At 30.9% G+C, this 18,349-nt stretch overlaps 1 protein-coding gene across 1 annotated transcript; it reads right to left on the reverse strand.

Annotated features, from left to right (window-relative positions):
- Positions 1–4,624: 4,624 nt before the first annotated feature.
- Positions 4,625–17,202, reverse strand: LOC105777108 (ultraviolet-B receptor UVR8). Its single transcript, XM_012600171.2, has 12 exons — positions 16,914–17,202; positions 15,253–15,439; positions 10,273–10,419; positions 9,147–9,228; positions 8,437–8,592; positions 7,053–7,226; positions 6,443–6,514; positions 5,804–5,875; positions 5,522–5,640; positions 5,263–5,348; positions 5,121–5,173; positions 4,625–5,000 (listed from the first exon to the last, which is right to left on the reverse strand). The coding sequence occupies exons 1-12, from the start codon at positions 17,011–17,013 to the stop codon at positions 4,920–4,922; spliced, it is 1,329 nt and encodes a 442-aa protein (XP_012455625.1). The 5' UTR covers positions 17,014–17,202; the 3' UTR covers positions 4,625–4,919.
- Positions 17,203–18,349: the final 1,147 nt, after the last annotated feature.

Raw genomic sequence — 18,349 nt, forward strand, 5'->3', positions numbered from 1 at the left:
TAGGGACACTGTCATCAGTTAAAATGTGGTTAACCCAACAGTTTAGCATGAAAAACTTGGGAGGAGCTAATTTTGTTCTAGGTATTCAAATCCTAAATGATCAAAAGAACAAAATGATAGCACCGTCTCATGCTTAATATATAGACAAGATATTGGAGCGTTATGTAAAAACTGATTCAAAGAAGGGAAATCAACCCTATGTTTAGAGGACTATCCTAAAACAGTGAAAGAAAAAGAGAACATGAGAAAGTTTTCTTATGCTTCGGCAGTAGGAAGTCTCATGTATAATATACTATGCACATGCCCAAATATCAGTTTTGTAGTGGGGTTGGTAAGTCGATATCAAGCGAATCCAGGACTAAGTCACTGATAAGTAACTAAGCATATACTCAAGTATTGAAAAAGAATGAGGGATTATATGCTTGTGTATTTCGGATGAGACCTCACTCCTATCGGATATATTGATTTTGACTTCCAAACGTGTCAAGATTCGAGGAAATCAACATCGGGCTGTGTTTTTATCCTAGGTGATAGTATATTGTGTGGAAAAGTGTAAAGTAGACTTGTATCACTGACTCCACTATGGTGGTTAAATATGTGGCTGCTTTTGATGCTATCAAAGAAGTAATATGACTTTGAAAGTTCCTCACAAATCTTGAAGTCGTTCCTAGTATGGAAAAATCTATCACATTGTATTGTGACAGCAATACAGCAATAGCTAATACTAGGGAGACCAGAAACCACAAGATGACGAAACATATCGATCAAAAGTATCATTTTATAAGGGAGGTAATTACAGACGAAATCATGAATATAGTCAAGGTCGCATCTAAGGACAAATTTGCGGACCCGTTTACCATGACTTTACTAGCTAGGAGTTTTGAAAAACATGTGGAGAGCATGAGAATACGAAATATGGCTTATCTACTTCACTAGGGCAAGTGGAAGACTGTTGGATCTGGTGCCCTAACTGTACTATATTCATTTGTAAACTTGAAATTTTTTCAAACAGATTGGCTAATAAAACAAATTTATTGATTACATTAATATACTTTGTATAATTGTCCTCACATGGTTTTTACACGCAAAGCAAAATGGAAGCAAATGTTGATCATTGGTTGTCTAAATGTTTAACTAATACTAAGCGGCATTACGTGGTCGGATCATAACATAGAAAGATAACTTGTATTAGTAGACGAACCTAAACATGTCCTTAGTCTAATCGAAAATGAAAAAACTTATTAAAAGACTAATATGTTGTCTACCAAGTCTAATTGGAGAGATATTTTGTCTTGGGTATCGAAGCGGATGACTCTCAGAAGATAGAGACATAGATGTGACTAAATGGACTGATAGTACATCAGATAGGATCCAAGCAAAGTAGATCCTGAATCCATATATGGATTTATTCACTTGTGTCGTTCATAGTGTGACATACCTAAATCTTTAGTGGATGACGGACTATATATATGTGACTCATACACTTTGATGTAAGTAAAAGCCTGAGTTTAAATAGATAAAGAACCAAAAGCTAGTGCGTTGAGTTTATGAATTATGTAATATTTAACATCATTCACAACAGTGAAATTCATAGCCCAAAACATGGGTAAATGATATTCTCTCATTAGCATTACATGGTTGATGAAAAAAACATGGTTATGAGTCGTTTGTCTTTGTGATGGACAACTTGGTCAATGTTTGATAATGATTTTCATGAAGGAAGATGTAATGGTTACCATGAGATAAAATAGGATCATATTGGGAGAACAGATATTATCCCAAAGAGATTAAGGATATCCCATGAAGGTAACACACTTATGACAATATCATTAGACGAGCACTGAGTAGTTGCTTTCAAAATGGTATGTCATTAGGGAGAGCCCAATAACGATATTATAGCAGAATGCCTTTGTGACTAAATGAGTTTATAATTAATAGGTGAAAATTCGAAACTTAATAATAAATCATTTGAGCCTCAACTACATATGTACGATCGATCCCTCCGCTAGCTTGTTGAAACCATAAAAGAGTTACGTGTTTTGAATAGAAATGAACGGAATGAATAGAAAAAACATAAATGGGAAATATTCAGGAATTATTATGGTTTTCTTCGAAATGGAGAAATGGAATCATTTGAAAATAAATTTAGGTTTCCAAAAATGAAAATGGAAATTGAAATTTGCAATCCTATATGGGTTACTTAAAAAATGATTGGAAGAACAAGTTTATATTTTTGGACTGTTTTAAAACCTGAATATGAAAATAAACCATTCAGTTATAGTGAACATGTTATTCACATATTTTCTCGAAATTTTTTCAAGGATAAAATTGTCAAAATTTTATTAGGGATAAAATCATCAAAATTTTGTTTGGGGAAAATAGGGAAGAGAATTTTTTATATATAAAAATTAAATTTTATTTTGGGAAAATAGAAAAACTGAATCAGGTTGGATCACATTATAGAGTACTGGGTCAAAAAGGCCCAAGAAGTACTCGTAATTGGACCCGATGTGAGAGAGGCCCAAAAACCCCTCATGGACATGAAAAGGGTAAAAACCCTAGTAGGAATACTAGGGTGTGCTGTCCACTCTAGTCCTATTCTAAGTAGAATGTTTTTTGTTTGAAATAAATCACTAAAACTCAACAAGGGTTCTTTGAAAGATTATTATTATGCCGAAAATGAAAAAAATTATTCTCAACTATTTCACATATTTTTTCGGAATAAGAATTCTACCGGTTTCTATTAAGAAGAGAGAATTTTTGTTTTCACCCCAAAAAGAGAGAAATTTTTTTCTAGTTCTGTGTTTCGATTCAATTGGTTCGAGCCTACACTCAAACAGTTTGTGGTATGAGAATAGTGAAGAAGATCGTTTGGTTGAAAGCCAGGAACAATGAATGTCCGCTAAGCCGAAAACACAGGTGCAAATTCAGTTAAGGTTTATTTTTATAAATATCACAAACCGGGTCAATTTTCAAAATTTTAATTTTCCACTATGCAAGAACACCGTTTTTAAACTAGGATTTTTCCAACAGTCAACCTAACCTAAAACGCTGGAAGATCTATCGTTATTCAATTCAACACAATTTGGGAATCCCTCTAAATTAAAACCCAAGATTGCATTGATGTTCACCCACTATTCTCTCTTTATCTCATCCCTCCCCAAAACTTGCTTATTCAAATTTGCTTCCCGAAATTCCTCATCTCCTTCCTTCCAAAGCTAGACACTATTCATTGTGGTGGCTCTCCTTGGCTATGCTTTTAGAGGCAAATTCCATCACATTCCCACCTCAGCACAACCTAATAGGATAAAACTTATCATTATAGCCCAAACATCCACTCAAGAAACAGAATAAAGTGAGCCTTTCGTATAAAAAATTCACAGAAGTGAATTTTGATGAAGATACCATGATTTTCTTCATTCGCTTCAGAGGTCTTGTAACATCTAGTTCGACTCTGATTTTGAGATAGTTCTTGATTCCCCATTTTAATTGTTTTGTATCATACACCAAGAATCTCCCAATAAAATTCCCCAATTGTTTTGCCATAATCTCCGAAAAAAATCATGGAGACAGATCATACACTTGAACCCATAATGCCGAGAAAATCAGGACTTGTATCGAATCTTCATTTTTTCTAACCAATGGATAACCAATAGATGGTTATTGAACGTCCACGGAGCCCTATTTATCACCCACTCGATGTCCATTTCATGAAAAAAATTAAACAAATATCTCCACTCTCCCAAATCAGAGATCTGAACTCCCCCTAAAAAGTACCACAAATTCATCATTGTGTTCCTCATAGCCGAAAAATGAATAATACTAGTCATCAGGAAACATCCTACCAGACAATACTCATATGTCGATTTTTGTGACTCCGAATCTATCGGTAAAAGCAACAACTCTTCTTCCCCATCTTCTATATTTAGCCCGATCATCTCCTTCTCCATAGTTAATCTCAACAGCAACAGTAAACCACACTTCCCAAATCAAGATCCAAATAGACCAAGGAGAATAAATCCTTAAAATTCTATCAAAACTTTAAGACAAAAAAAAAAAAAAAAAGCGTAGGCAGACATTTCTACAAAATTGGAATATTTTTTTAGACTCGATTTTACATAATTTTGAATTTTTATTTCAAGTATTGTTTTACTAATATAACTTTTATTTAATTGTTTTTAAAACATATTTATACTATTAAAATTTAAAAATCTAAATTAATTTAGATTATTTATTGATATTAAGTAAAAATTCAAAATTTAAAAAACCTTATCCCTCTTCCCTAATCGGACTAAAAAAGAAAGTAACATTTTGAATACTAAGAAACTTGGAATAAAATAAAACGGTGTTGAGAAAAAACAGCGTTCTTGAAGAAATCTGCGGGTTTTCCGAGGGGTATTATTTTACGGGAAGTATTCAAGTTGATATCAGTATGATTGAGAACATACCGTTCCAAACAACAGCAAGATTTATCATTGGTATTATTTTTTAATGTGCGCTTTTTTTATTATTTTGTAAAACAATTATATTTTATATTTCATAAAAAGCAACTTTATTTTCTTCAAGAAAATATGAAAAATTGGTCGATTAATCCAAATAGAAACTGCAATCTACAATCCAAACATAATAAAACCATGAAAATGGATACTATTAAAACAGCCATATTGATTGTAGTGTTTCAACAACTGAAGAAAATTATAAGCAGTAGTAACATAGCCTACAAACCTCATAATAATAGTAGTAATAATAACCAACAACAACACACTCACCTTACAAACCCCTCTGGCTTTGCTGCATGAACACATCATCGCATTTATTCTTGCATGATACATATATATGTTAAAAGACGATTGACGCATTTTTTTTCTTTTCAGACTGAATCCACATAGTTTACGACCACTCAATCTGCTTCAGAGGAATCACATTCGTATTCGCTTCACGTCATTCTCAGGGACACTCACATCACCCCCATTCCCCTTTCCCGAATGAACCGTTTGTCCCTGCATCCACATTACCATAAGCAGAGAACCAAATTGCAGGAAAAATAAAACCAAGATGTTTGTAGCTGGAAATATGCGTTTAAGGTTTCCAGTATTCAACTATATTTCGTTACAACTTACACTTTCATCAGGAACAATTGCATATCGCTCTGTTGGAGAAACCCAGGTTTTACCTGCTCACACAAACATATAGAATATGGAATTATCAACAAAACAGAAAGCAAAGCAGGAAGGATGTCCAATGTAATTAATTATACAGCACCTGACAATGGATCAAGCTTTGAAGATTCTATCTGTTGCCCACTCGAGCCATCAACACTCAAAGCCTCTATAATCTTCGGAACATTCCTGATAATAAGAACAGAGATTGTGACTACTTGGTCAACCACCAAACTAAACAGCACATTGTTCTTAATTTCGTGAAGCAAATAGAAAGTGTGTATGATAGGCACATTGTTCTATAATCTTTGGAACATTCCTGTCCCCTGGTCATCACTAAGTCTATATGGAAATGTGATTACCGGTCCATGGATTCTCCATGCCCGAGCTGTCCATTTGTACCCCTTCCCCAAGAGAAGACATTTTTCTCTTCAGTAATTGCAAGTGTGTGCCTCCAGCCGCATGAAACCTGAACTACTTTCTGCCAAGTAAGAGACATACATATGATAAGCGACTGCTTAACCACTACCGTAGAAAGAGGAAATACCTCTCGATGAGAAATCAAAAGAAGAAAATTCTGAAAGAACTGAAACCAATCTCATCGCCTATCTTAATATTCAGAAGCTACAGTAATAAGAAAGTGCCTGCTCATGAGGAAATTTAACTAGCACCGGAGAGCAATGATCAGCGTTGTCACCAACCCCAACCTGTCCAAACTGTAAATGAGGTAGAAAATTGAATCAATAGTTGGACATACTGCAGATAAAGACTGGACAAATAAAACTCAATGAAGAAAACGCTTAAACGGGAAAACCTAATTACTTACTGAACCTTTGACAAGCATTCATAACCATAATTTAGTCACACATATCATAAAACCTTAGACAAATGCACCAGTAAATTATTATTGTGCAGAGAAGTCCATCCTTTGTTACTCAAACTCTGGTCTAAGTGTTGAATTCAGGTTAGTGTCCTTTATATATTTAAACAATTGTCTAAGTTTTTCTATATATTTGGAGTTGGAGGTCATATCCTTTATCCATATGTCGGACACAACTGCCAGACATGAATACTTCAAGAGAAATGAAGAGTTGAAGCAACAAAAGGTCCATCTGCAAGGGTGCATGCATGTCTACCAGAACCAAAAGATGCTTAGAGGCCTCAAATACATATAAAAGGGGTTCGTGATTAATGTTTTAGCGAACAAACAGAATAATATCACAACAGAATGACAACACAATGCATTTCAAAGATATAAACTAAGAAACTTGATTTTTTCAAACCTTGTTCCATCCCCAGCCATAGAGTTTTCCATCAGATGTGAGTGCCATTGTATGTCTCCATCCACCTGCTATCTAAATAGATTCAAACCAAAATGCAACAGAAGTATTTTAAAACATACTTTTGAACCCAACATATATGCATCAAATATCATGAAAAGTATCGAGTATGACTAAGAAAATGGTAAGATTGGGGGAATCCTACACAATGAAGTATGATATCACCAGAATAATTCTAGGTGGTACCTGTACATAATCTTAAAGTCTCCCCCTTGTAAATAAATATTGCAGATTAAAAACACCTAACTATGCTGAATTGATGATACAGAACAAGGAATGAACATAAGAAACCTAAAGATCAGAGGGAGAACTAAGGAGAGAGCAGGAGAAATAAGAAAGGTAATTAGATAGAACCCAGGCAGAGGGAAAATCTCACAACTTGACAAGTTAATATTCTAGATCTCAAGAATTCTTAATCCAACACTGGAAGAATAACCCATCAAAAGCCATAAAACTTGCCATAAGTCCTAAATCCGAAATATATCCTAAATACAAACAAAATCCAACTTTGAATAAAGAAACATTGCAGATTGTTAACATGGAAATATTTCACCTGCTTAATAAAACTGTCGGCTAAAGATTCCACCTTATGCGGAACAAGGTGATCCTCAAAGTCCCCATGTCCTAGTTGACCATACTTGCTCCACCCATAAGTGTATAATCTACCAGTATCAGAGACTGATATGGTATGCCGCCATCCACAAGCAACCATATTCATCTTCTCTCCCTGCATTTGAAAATTCTTACTACAACAGAAAATATGGAAATTAAGGCTGTTAACTTTGAAATGGAAAAAATTTAAGCTTTGAATATCTTGTTTAAGATGGGCTTGTAGTTTAAAAACATAGTATTTTGCCTTAAATTGTTTTGGAAATATTCTGGTCTCCTCATTGTTTCTTCAAAAATACATGTTCTTGAATGAATGTTAGTGGTTAAATTATTTTTGAGACACGTAAACGCTCCTTCAAAATTCTACCTTGGTTGCTAACAGCTTCTTCATTGGAAAGATGAGAATTTAGCTTTAATTTTCAAATTTATTCTTTCCCAAATTTGAATTTTGTTATTATTGCTTCTTACTAATTATGTTTTGATATGTATAAAATTATTCTTGGTAAATGATTGACTGATAAAATGCTTGGTCTTGGAAATAGACTTGAAATATGATTTATCTTTGTTCTTAATGGAAAATCAAGATTGGATCCATGGCTTATGCTTGTGAGTTTATTCTTGATGAAAATATTAATTCTTGGTTCATCTGTTTTCTTTTTTTGTTGTTATTTAGAATTTTTACTTCAGTGACAATTACTTATAGTGCTTTCTTTTATCTTAAATCATCACTGTTTATGGCCTACAATAGCTTGTATTAACATATTTATTCATGGTAAAAATCTCTTGATCATTAATTTGAATGATGAACAAGTCTTAACTTTTATGTATACATGACCAAAAAGATTTGATACATGACATGTTTGGGAAGTTTATTATGCTATGTGGCCTATAGCTTAATTGAATACTTTAGTTGAAATTGGTATATCATTTGAGTTTAACAAAAATTTTGTTACATTAGGTATCTTAGTGCTACAGCTACTAATGAATATCTTCTAAAAGGATTTTCTGTTTATGAAAGGAGAACTTGAGCATGAAAGAACTCGTATTTCAAACACAAGCAAAAAATGGCTACATTCTTATATGCGAAAGAAAAAGGAAATTTAGACTAAATAGTTGAAGACTAAAAGCAATAAATACCACGGACAAAAAAATTAAAGCACCAGATGCAAACTTCCATAAACCATATATCAACTTATATATAACCTTACAACAAGATGTTATGAGTTATCTGCCTTGCATATTTATTGAGGATGGTCAATCATCTTTATAGAATTTCATCATTGATACTTAAGGATACATGCCAAACAAATAGTACCAGTTTGACTTACATTGAGAGTAGAAACCTTCTCAGGAACTAAGCGATCATTTCTGTCACCTAAGCCCAAGTTCCCGTATCGTCCCCATCCCCAACCATAGAGTGCACCCTCTTCTGAAACAGCTGCGGTATGCTCAGCACCAGCAGCAACCATTTTGATAGAAATACCCTTCAACAGACATGGAAATGCAAGGTGATAATCACTTCAACAAAGTGCATATGCAACTTTTAGCTTGATTGAAGTATCAAGACAGAATTAAAAAGTTGAAGAAAAGCAAGAAATTAGATGGAGATTTCAAAGATTTTAAACAAACTGTCAACAAACATACAACTGCATTTAAAAATCTTAGACTGTTGAATTTGAATAGTCCTGATAACATGTTTCCTTCAAATAATTGTATATTTTTCATCATAAACTCAAAAGTAATTTACAAATCTCTTTCTTCTCTGGCTAGTATTACATGCTAAATGCAACTTCCAATTTGTTCCAATAAGAAATCCCAGATTGTTGACATTGATTAACTTAAAATCTTGTAGAATATAGCTTTTGAGTGTGAAACAATTCATTATACGCTTATAAATACACATATTGTGAAGGTCAACAAAACAAGGAACCTGGATGCACAGGCAGAGGCTTGTTTATTTTAATGCTGAAGTACAAACAATGAAGAATGGAGCATCAGATGACTATAAGATATAGGACAACCTGGAAACACGTAATACCTGAAAGGCTTGAATCTTTTGAGGCACAAGAGAGTCTTCAGTGCTTCCAAGACCAAGTTGACCATTTTGATTTCTTCCCCAACTTCAATTAAATTCCAAAACAAAACGTTACAGAAAAGGTCAAAAAAAAAAAAATCAGTAATAAGAGCAATCACAAACATAAATTGAAAGAAGCAACTGCAAAAGTTGGAACAAACTATTTCAAAAGGCAATAAAACTTCTTCATAAATGGATACTAACTTAAAAAATATTTTAGGTTTCCGGGTACATGTTGCTCAACCAAAACATAACAATTCTGAAATTTAATCATATGAATCATAGTTCTACAAGAAATTGTGATCACCATCAGACAGACAGACTCATCCAAAAGGAGAAGGTAAAGATGAAACTACCAAAAAGAAGATATGTTTTTTTTTTCTGATCTAATGATAAGGTCATAGTGTAGCCATGGCGCATACCGATGCAGCAACAAAAGCCTTAGGTTCATCATTGTTTACATCATTGTATATATGGAACAAATGTCAGTTTTCTCATTAATTTAAAAGTTTCATAAGCAAATGGGAAGACATACATATAACTGAATCAAGTAAAATGTATATTGAACCCTACATTTCAAGTGTTTTCACACTAAAGCATTCTTGTAGAATGTCTCCTGCATGGAAATGAATGCTTTCTAAAATGAAAGAATTTTACATTTAATTTCATGCATTCCAGCCCTCTTATGGATCTTCCCTAATTGCATTCAGAGGTCAAATTTGCTGTGATTTCTTAATTACTACAAGATGACCTCTTGAACTATCTTTGCTTACATGACAGCCTACTTCAATGAGGACCGCTATAACTAATATTTACCAATCTTTTTGTTCACCATAATAGGTGCATTATAAACTTGATACCCAAGCTTGGCCACTTCAAGTTCAAACTACTATTTGTAGCATCTCCATGCAATTACAAAACTTAAAACTCTAGGCACTAATCAACATAGTTAACCATTTTTAACTATTAAAAAAATCATTTTTAACCCTAAAAGAAATTGAAACAAAACATCAAACATATATATATAATCATATAGTAAAAAAAAAATCAAATAAAAGGAAGAGAAGGAATATCTAAAAACCAAACATACCTCTGGACCTCGCCTTCCATTGTCACAGCTAAACAATGGCTGTCTCCACAAGCAATTTGTTTAATCCTCAGACCATGTAATGCTTTTATGGGCTGAGGAGTGAATAAGTCACTAAAATTTCCATGACCAAGTCTTCCAAAGTCACCCCTGGTATCAGTAACAGTGAGAAACATACATTTAATAAGAGTTGAAAATAGAAAACATTGTGCTCAACTATAAGAGATGTTACTGTTGGATTTGAGAATTCAAAAACTACTAAATTATGAGACTGTGATATTTAGTAATATTAACTTTAAGATTACAATATGCTACCAAAAAGCTTGTACCTTAGTAGCATGGATGGTTTTGCGTGGTTTATGAATTGATCTTTTAGTCGGAATGACTTCAGGATTTAGATTTTATTTCATGTATTGAGTCCAATACGACTTTTGGGCTTAAGACCTAATTTAGGTCATATACATTTTATTTAGTCTTTCATTTACTTTTTTTATTCATTTTCTTAGTTTTAATTTTATTTATGATTTCTTTATTTTTCTAAAAAAGAAAAAACAAATAAGAGACTAAAAGGATAGGAAAATATATTTTGAAACCAAATACAACCTCTGAATCAAAGACTTAAATATTGTTCTAAAGTTTGAATTGAATCTAAAAACCGATAATTATTTGATACAATGTGGTATACCACAAGCACAAGCGGGTTCAAAGGTTACTATATGTTTTAAATATCAATTAAAGACATTTGTCAGCCTCTTAATTTTGCTTGTAGAGTTATAAAATTATTTAATGCTATATTTGGATAAATAATTAAAAATAATTTTAAAAACCAGTAAAAGGAAAAGAAATACAAGTTAAGAAAAAGAAAGGATATATGGAGATTTGGCAAAAAAGAAAGACATTTGATATTTCAAAGAAGTTTTTTGGAGATTGGCAAGACAATCAAAAAAATCAAAAGAGAGATCGGCAAACAATTTTTTGGAGTTTTACTATTTACAAAGTTGTTTGAATCGGACTGGCTGGATCGGGAATTGAGTATTAAACTGATTGATTCGAGAATTGTTTACGGACCAATTGAACCAGGCAAAAAATCAGTTGAACTAGATTTTTAATATATATTTTTTTCTTTATGATTTTTTAATAATTTATTTAATCGAATCAGATGAACTGATTGAACCGATGAACTAATAACCTGATTAATTTAATTACTAATCTAGTTCAGAAAACTTTGAATATTTGTCATTTCTTTTTGGGCTTAAAGTTTAAAGATTAAATATGTTTTGCATTTTGCTATTTTTTTTAATTAAGTTGAAGGAATTGACAAGGATTACTGTATTAATCCATTATTATAAAACTTTTTTTTACTGTACTTACAACTTTTGCTTATAAAATTTTAAACTCCTATATATAATTTTCCTTATTATAAAATTTATTTATTAATATGTATGCCTATGTGAATATAAATATAACTTATACTAAATCATACAGTTAGATTAACATAAGTAATATAACATATGGTTTTATGGAATTATTGTTAACGTAATAGATAAAAAATCGATTTATAGTACATACTAATAAATATAGAAATTAAAATTTAATTATATTAATGAAAATTATCTATTAATCTAGAATACAATATATATTTAATTTAGAAAAACTTTTTAACTAACAAAAATACCCTTTATTGTTAATTATATTATTAAATTGACATCATAATAATAACTTATTTAATAATATAATTTATTAGTATATAATAAAATAAAATTAATTAATTTTGTCATATCTTTTAAAAATTCTATTTAAAAATTACATAACATATTATTAATTAATAAAATTATAAATCTATAAAATCATTGAATATAATTATTTTGGCCAAACATTGAATATAATTGAATAAATTAAAAATAATAAAAATCCAAGTTATTTAATTAATTAAATATAATTTTATATATAAATATGATTTTATTTTAAATATGATAGTAATTAATAATGTTAAAATCAAATTTTTATAATCAATAAAAATTAAATGTTTGAGATTAAACAATATATATAAAAGATAATATCAATATATTAATAATCTAATTTATATGTATAAATTTATTTATTAATAATGTTTTCATTATCAATGTAATAATTATTAAATTATACTATTATCTTAGATTAATTCTTATTTAATTAGTATTACAATTATATACCAATTAAAATTAATATTTACCACTATAAATATATGAATTAGCAAAGCATTTTCATTCAAAATATACTTTGTTTCCATCACCAAAAATGTATGATTTTCATTATTATTTGAGATATTTAGTTATTATTATTTGACATTTGATATTTGAAAGTTTTATTATTATATTTTATTATTATTTATATAATTGTTAATGTTATTTATTGTTGTGTTGTAAAATATTATATCAAAGACAATGAAATATTAAATAATGATTGTTTGAACATGAATTTTGACTCATATTCGAATAAAAATTGTTTTATCTAATTACTTAATATTTTTCTTGGTTGGTTTCTAATTTTTTTTAGTTTTATTACTTTTAAAATGAATTTTATTACCTCAATTTTTTTTCAAAATTAATGGACTTTCCTTGTAAATTAAACCAACTATTATTTAATTAGCAAATATTTTTAAAATTTATAAAATATATTTAAGAAATTTAAAAATAAACACGTATGTTATACTTTAAAACCATAGCATTAAAAACATAAAACTCTAATAGTAGAGAAAAAAATTAAAATAAAGGAAATTATAAAAATAAGGATAAACTACCAAAATAGTCACTTTTGTTTGCATCAAATTACATTTTAGTCGCTTATGTTATTATGTTGTAACATTCTAGTCACTAAGCGTTAATTGCCGTTAAAAGTATAACGGTAAGCTGACGTGGCATGTTAAATCATCATTTCAAACGAAAATTTTAGATTAAATTAAACAATTGATCCCTATATTTTTTTTTATTTTGAGCAATTTAATTTTTTTTCTTTTATGTTCTTTGTACTTTCCTTTTTTTTTCTTTATATTTCATTCTCTTCTCCTTTTACCTCTGCTTTCCTCCCTTCCCCATTTCTTTTAAAGTAGTTTTTCTATGTTTTCCTTTTGTTAAAACTAGCCCCTATGCTTTTATTTTTTTTTCTTTTTATTTATTTGTTTTCATTTTCTTCTTCCCTTTTATTTTCTCTCTTCCCATATTTTTCACTGCAGAAACATAATCTTTACCCACCAAATAAACCAAGTATTTATTTCTTTCACATGATTCCTAAATTGAATTTAACCCAAAACCGAATAATCATTCTTAATCAAATACCGATTTGAATATAACTTAATTTTGAAACTAAAGCTGGATCTAATTAATCAATATAAAAAACCATATCCTTAATCAAATCTAAACATAAGTTGAATTCTTTATATTCAGAATAACTTTTTTCTGTTTCCAAACTTTTACAGAATCGTGTAGATTATTTCATTCTTTTTCTTTATTTTCTGACGAATAAAATTAAGCAAACAATAAAATTGATCTAAAACTTCTTGGATATTCCCAAGCAAGCTTGATTAGAAGTCGAGCATGGATGAACCAAACAGAGGAAGGGAGCATGGAACCAAACTGGTTTGGATAAGTTGATGGTAAGTTTATATGGTGGTCGTTTTAGTCATTGAGAGTGTAGAGCTCATTTGAAGAATTTGAGAAACGTAATTTCGAAAGGGCGAGAATGTTGTAGGTAAGATAGATAAGGTGATTGTAGGGGCTGGTTAGGAGATTAAGGGAACAAGCTCGAAAAACTTTGTCGAAGATGGACTGCCGCAAGTCACGACTGGTAAAGCCTTCGAGAGAGGCGAGCTTGTGGACTAGATCATTGAGAGAATCAAATAGGTTTGTTAAAGCGATGATGGATGATAAAGGTTTGGAATTGTGGGCGAGAATATGCGTAGCAAGTTTTATTTTGATTTTAGCTTTCACCTTTTCTTTTTTCATAAACATAAAAAAAACTTTAACAAATGAAAAAAATAGAAAAACTACATTAAAAGAGATGCAGAAGGGAGGAAAATAGAAGGAGATGCAGAAGAGAAAGAAAAAAAAAGGAAAGTTAAAAGAACATAAAATTTTAAATTGCTTAAAACGAAAAAATATGAGAACCAATTGTATAATTTAACTTAAAATTTTTGTTTGAAATGATAATTTAACATGTCACATAAGCTTACTATTACACCACAAACGGCAATTAACGGCTCAATGACTAAAATGTAACTTGAGGTAAACAAAAGTGACTATTTTAATAGTTTTTCCTAAAAATAATATAATATAATTGTTGAAACCATTTTTGGGCTGATTACAATAATATAAATCATATCATGTTATTTATTCTATTAAATTAACACTTTATAAAAATAAAATTATATTTAATATTAGTTTAGGTTATCTTGGATTATTTTTTAATAGAGTTATCTCTTATTAAATTGATAATTTTGAATTAAGTTTATTAGGATTTGAATTATTTTGAATTTAGATTATTTCAAGTTTTAATCCTTTTACATTTAGATTTTAAAAAATTAACTTCTTATAATAAATTCAGGTTAGGTATGGATTTTAAGTATTCAAGTCGAGTTCTTTTAGCTTCAAATTCATGTTATTTGAGTCTAGATTGTTTTAAGTAATTTTCAGGTTCTTATAGAACATATTTAGGATGTTGACATTTTATAGTCGGTTATGTACTACTCTTTCTTATTTTATTAAGTTCATTTAGTATAATTTGATTGTTTCTAATCCATCTACTTCTCTAAATGTGTATTTTCAATTTTGAGGGGTGAATTTCGTGATGATTTGGATAAGACAGAGGGAAAGTGGTATAATATTTGTGTAACTATAGAAAAATTGCTGAAGTGTGTTAAAGAAAGAATAAAATTAACTAAAAACAATAGTAAGGTTTCTTAAATAACTAAAGGTACAAGTCTGAGAGACCGAAGAAAAGAGAACGTACCACCCCCAACTATACACTTCAGTGCAAGACAATGAATATGCAGTTGTATGATCGGCTCCACATGTAACAGATATTATATCAAGTCCATCCAATGCACTCAATCGTGTTGGCGAAAGTCGATCTTCCGCATCGCCGTGGCCTAACTGCCCGTCCTCTCCTCGTCCCCATGAGCAAACAATATTTCCAGCTGTTAATGATCAAAAACAAGGATATACGCTCAAGTAGGTTTATGCAACTTAAACCAACACGACTAATATCAGAATCTTGACTTTGAGATGCACTTATAAAGACAATAGTATTTATGACTTAAGCTCTCAACTGGATCTTCAGCACCCTAGTACAACAATAACATTGCTGTTGCCATACACATGTGTTACTAAGACTAGGCATACAACATCCATATCCATGAGCATAGTACAGGCCTTAGCCATAAGAACTAATAACCTACATTGCTCTGATTCCTTGTTTTACTTGAAGTACTTGCATCCAATACGTGTCTGACACTTATTTGGATACAAGAGTGGAAAAAGTTTGAACACATCTAGGTTAGACATATGGTATTTGACACTCACCCAAGCCCAAATAATATAGGCTAAGAACAAGAATATAAGAGCTTTTCTCTATGGCATATGCAAAAGGAAAGTAATGGATCTGTTTGTTCACATTAAAAACATGCTATAAATAACTTAAGAGCCACTGAAAGGTTTCATTTCTCCTGTTTTTGAACAGTTGACAAGCCCTACGCCTACATTGCTTCAACTTTATTTTTTTCAATATATAAGTTTTAGGATATGACACTGTTCCTGCATGCATAAGACACTACAACTAACATAGCTTATTTATTACATATGTATTTCAATAGTTAGATATAAAATAAGAAATAGTCAACATAAATTTAAACTTACAAGTAAAAACTCTTGTAAGAAAAAAAGAATTTCCTCCTATTTTTCCTAAGTGATTAAAAATTAACGATTGAAATTAATTTATTACTATATCATATACTAAAATATGGTGATTCCTAGGATTAATGCAATTGTTTACATGGGAAAAATCAAGCGTGGAATCAACTATTGATATTTTCCAAAGTTTACCAGTGGAACTCATATCATAGCTGATGTCAAAATTGGCCTAAAAGTCAAGAGATAAGACAAGACAACTCCCACCAGGTTGAAAAACATCAATACGCAAATCGATGTCATTTGAAAAATATAACATCATATGCATGTAATTACATACCAAAATACAACATGGGATGCTAACAGGGAGAGCTAAATCTAGTCATGGTATGAAGAAGCAAACATAAGAAAGCGTTTAGGAGATAGAAAAGGATCCCAAAAGTTTCATCCAAAATGAAATATTTATAGGAAACCTGTGAACTTTGATTGATCGAAAGCATTAAAATGATGCGAAATGACATAATTTCCCTGGTATATTGAAGTTTTTGCTAGTAAAAAAGGATCTGAATGGCCTTTTTACTCGAGATTTCTAATTTCAGTAAATTAAGTAAGCAGAAGTGTGCAAGAAGAGGGTAATTCCTATCAAATTTGACCAATTCAGTCGTCCCAGAGAAGAAAGAAAAAAGGATCAGCAACAAAAACTAAAAAAAAAAGTACTTGGAAATCAATTAAAAAGCAAGGAGGGCAAAAGAAAAGGAGTAATACATAGAAGAGCAATGGAGTGGCTAGCACCAGCCGAGATGAAAAGAACCTGACGAAATGGACCAGTGACCTCAGTCATACGCACATCCTCTTCTGCTGCCATTTCTATATATCTTCCCCCCACCCACCCACACAATTTGTGGGATTTTTTTACAATCTCTATCCAAGAGAAGGGTAAAGATCTTTGTGTGGCCTTGATGAAGAAGAAAGTGAAACAGGAGATATTTTCAGAGGATTTTTGAAGATGAAAGAGAGTAGTAATAAATGAGGAGTGAAATGACGGGTATGAAAGTTGAAAGTTTGAATAAATAGTTAAATAAAAAAAAGGAAAAAATATAATAATGAAGATGGAGATGGAAAGTCATAAATAACCCAGGGCAAGGGTTGTTTACAGTGACAGAGAAAGGACATGTGCACTATAAGAGGTAAAAAAAAAAGCCCAAACCAACAACAGAGACTCTTATGACAATGATAACACTATGCCAAAGAAGATGAAGAATATACAAGAAGAAACTAGACTTCCTCTCTCTCTCTCTCTCTCTCTCTCTCTCTCTCTCTCCCACACTTGGAATATCCTGCCTACCTACGAAGTTGATTCGCTTGATATTTTTTAATATACTTTGATATAGAAGTTATATTATTTTACTTAAGATTTTTTTTAATGCATTTGAGTTAGAATTTATATGATTTTGGTGTTTGGAGTAATTTTTTTTTTGTACATAAATGAGAAATAATAAAAATTAATTGAGGCTTGTTGGTGGATAGGATAGTCACCCATCCATCAGTGATTAAGTTCCAGCAACCCTGCACCAAATTATTAAACTGATGAACTCTATCATATGGCTTATTAAATAACCATACGATTGTCATGGCATCCATCTTGTTTAATAGCTAAATGTTTAGCTAACTTTAAACCTTTGCGAATACTCCGTAGCTCTAGCTAGCTATCTTTCCCATTTTCATCCCGTATTAATCCCCTTATTGAGGCACTACTGGATCTCGATTTAACCGCACCATCCGTATTCCATTCGACCCACTTTGGTCCTTTAACATTGATCCCAGCTCAACAAATGATTATGCGATTATTCCATAATCTTACCTTAAAAAAACATTACTGTTAAGACCATCAAACAAAGGCTGGAAGTAAAGTGGATTGCATGGAATAAAGTTGAATAGCACAAGTAGTTTACTGTATTAACACTTTACTATTGTAACCGTAAAATAAAATCTGATATAAATTTAAAATTGTAAATCAATATCTATTATATTAAATCATCAAGAATAAAATTAAATACAGAAGTGTACCTAAATTTATTGATTTCATGAAATCTACTGATTATGGAGTTTTAATCTTCCAAATTAGCACACAAAAAATCTAGAAAAATGTGTCTCTCTTTTCTAAAGATGAGATATTAGGAAAGTTACCTTAGATGTAATTT

Source organism: Gossypium raimondii, chromosome 10 (assembly GCF_025698545.1).
Source record: "Gossypium raimondii isolate GPD5lz chromosome 10, ASM2569854v1, whole genome shotgun sequence".
NCBI lineage: Eukaryota > Viridiplantae > Streptophyta > Magnoliopsida > Malvales > Malvaceae > Gossypium > Gossypium raimondii.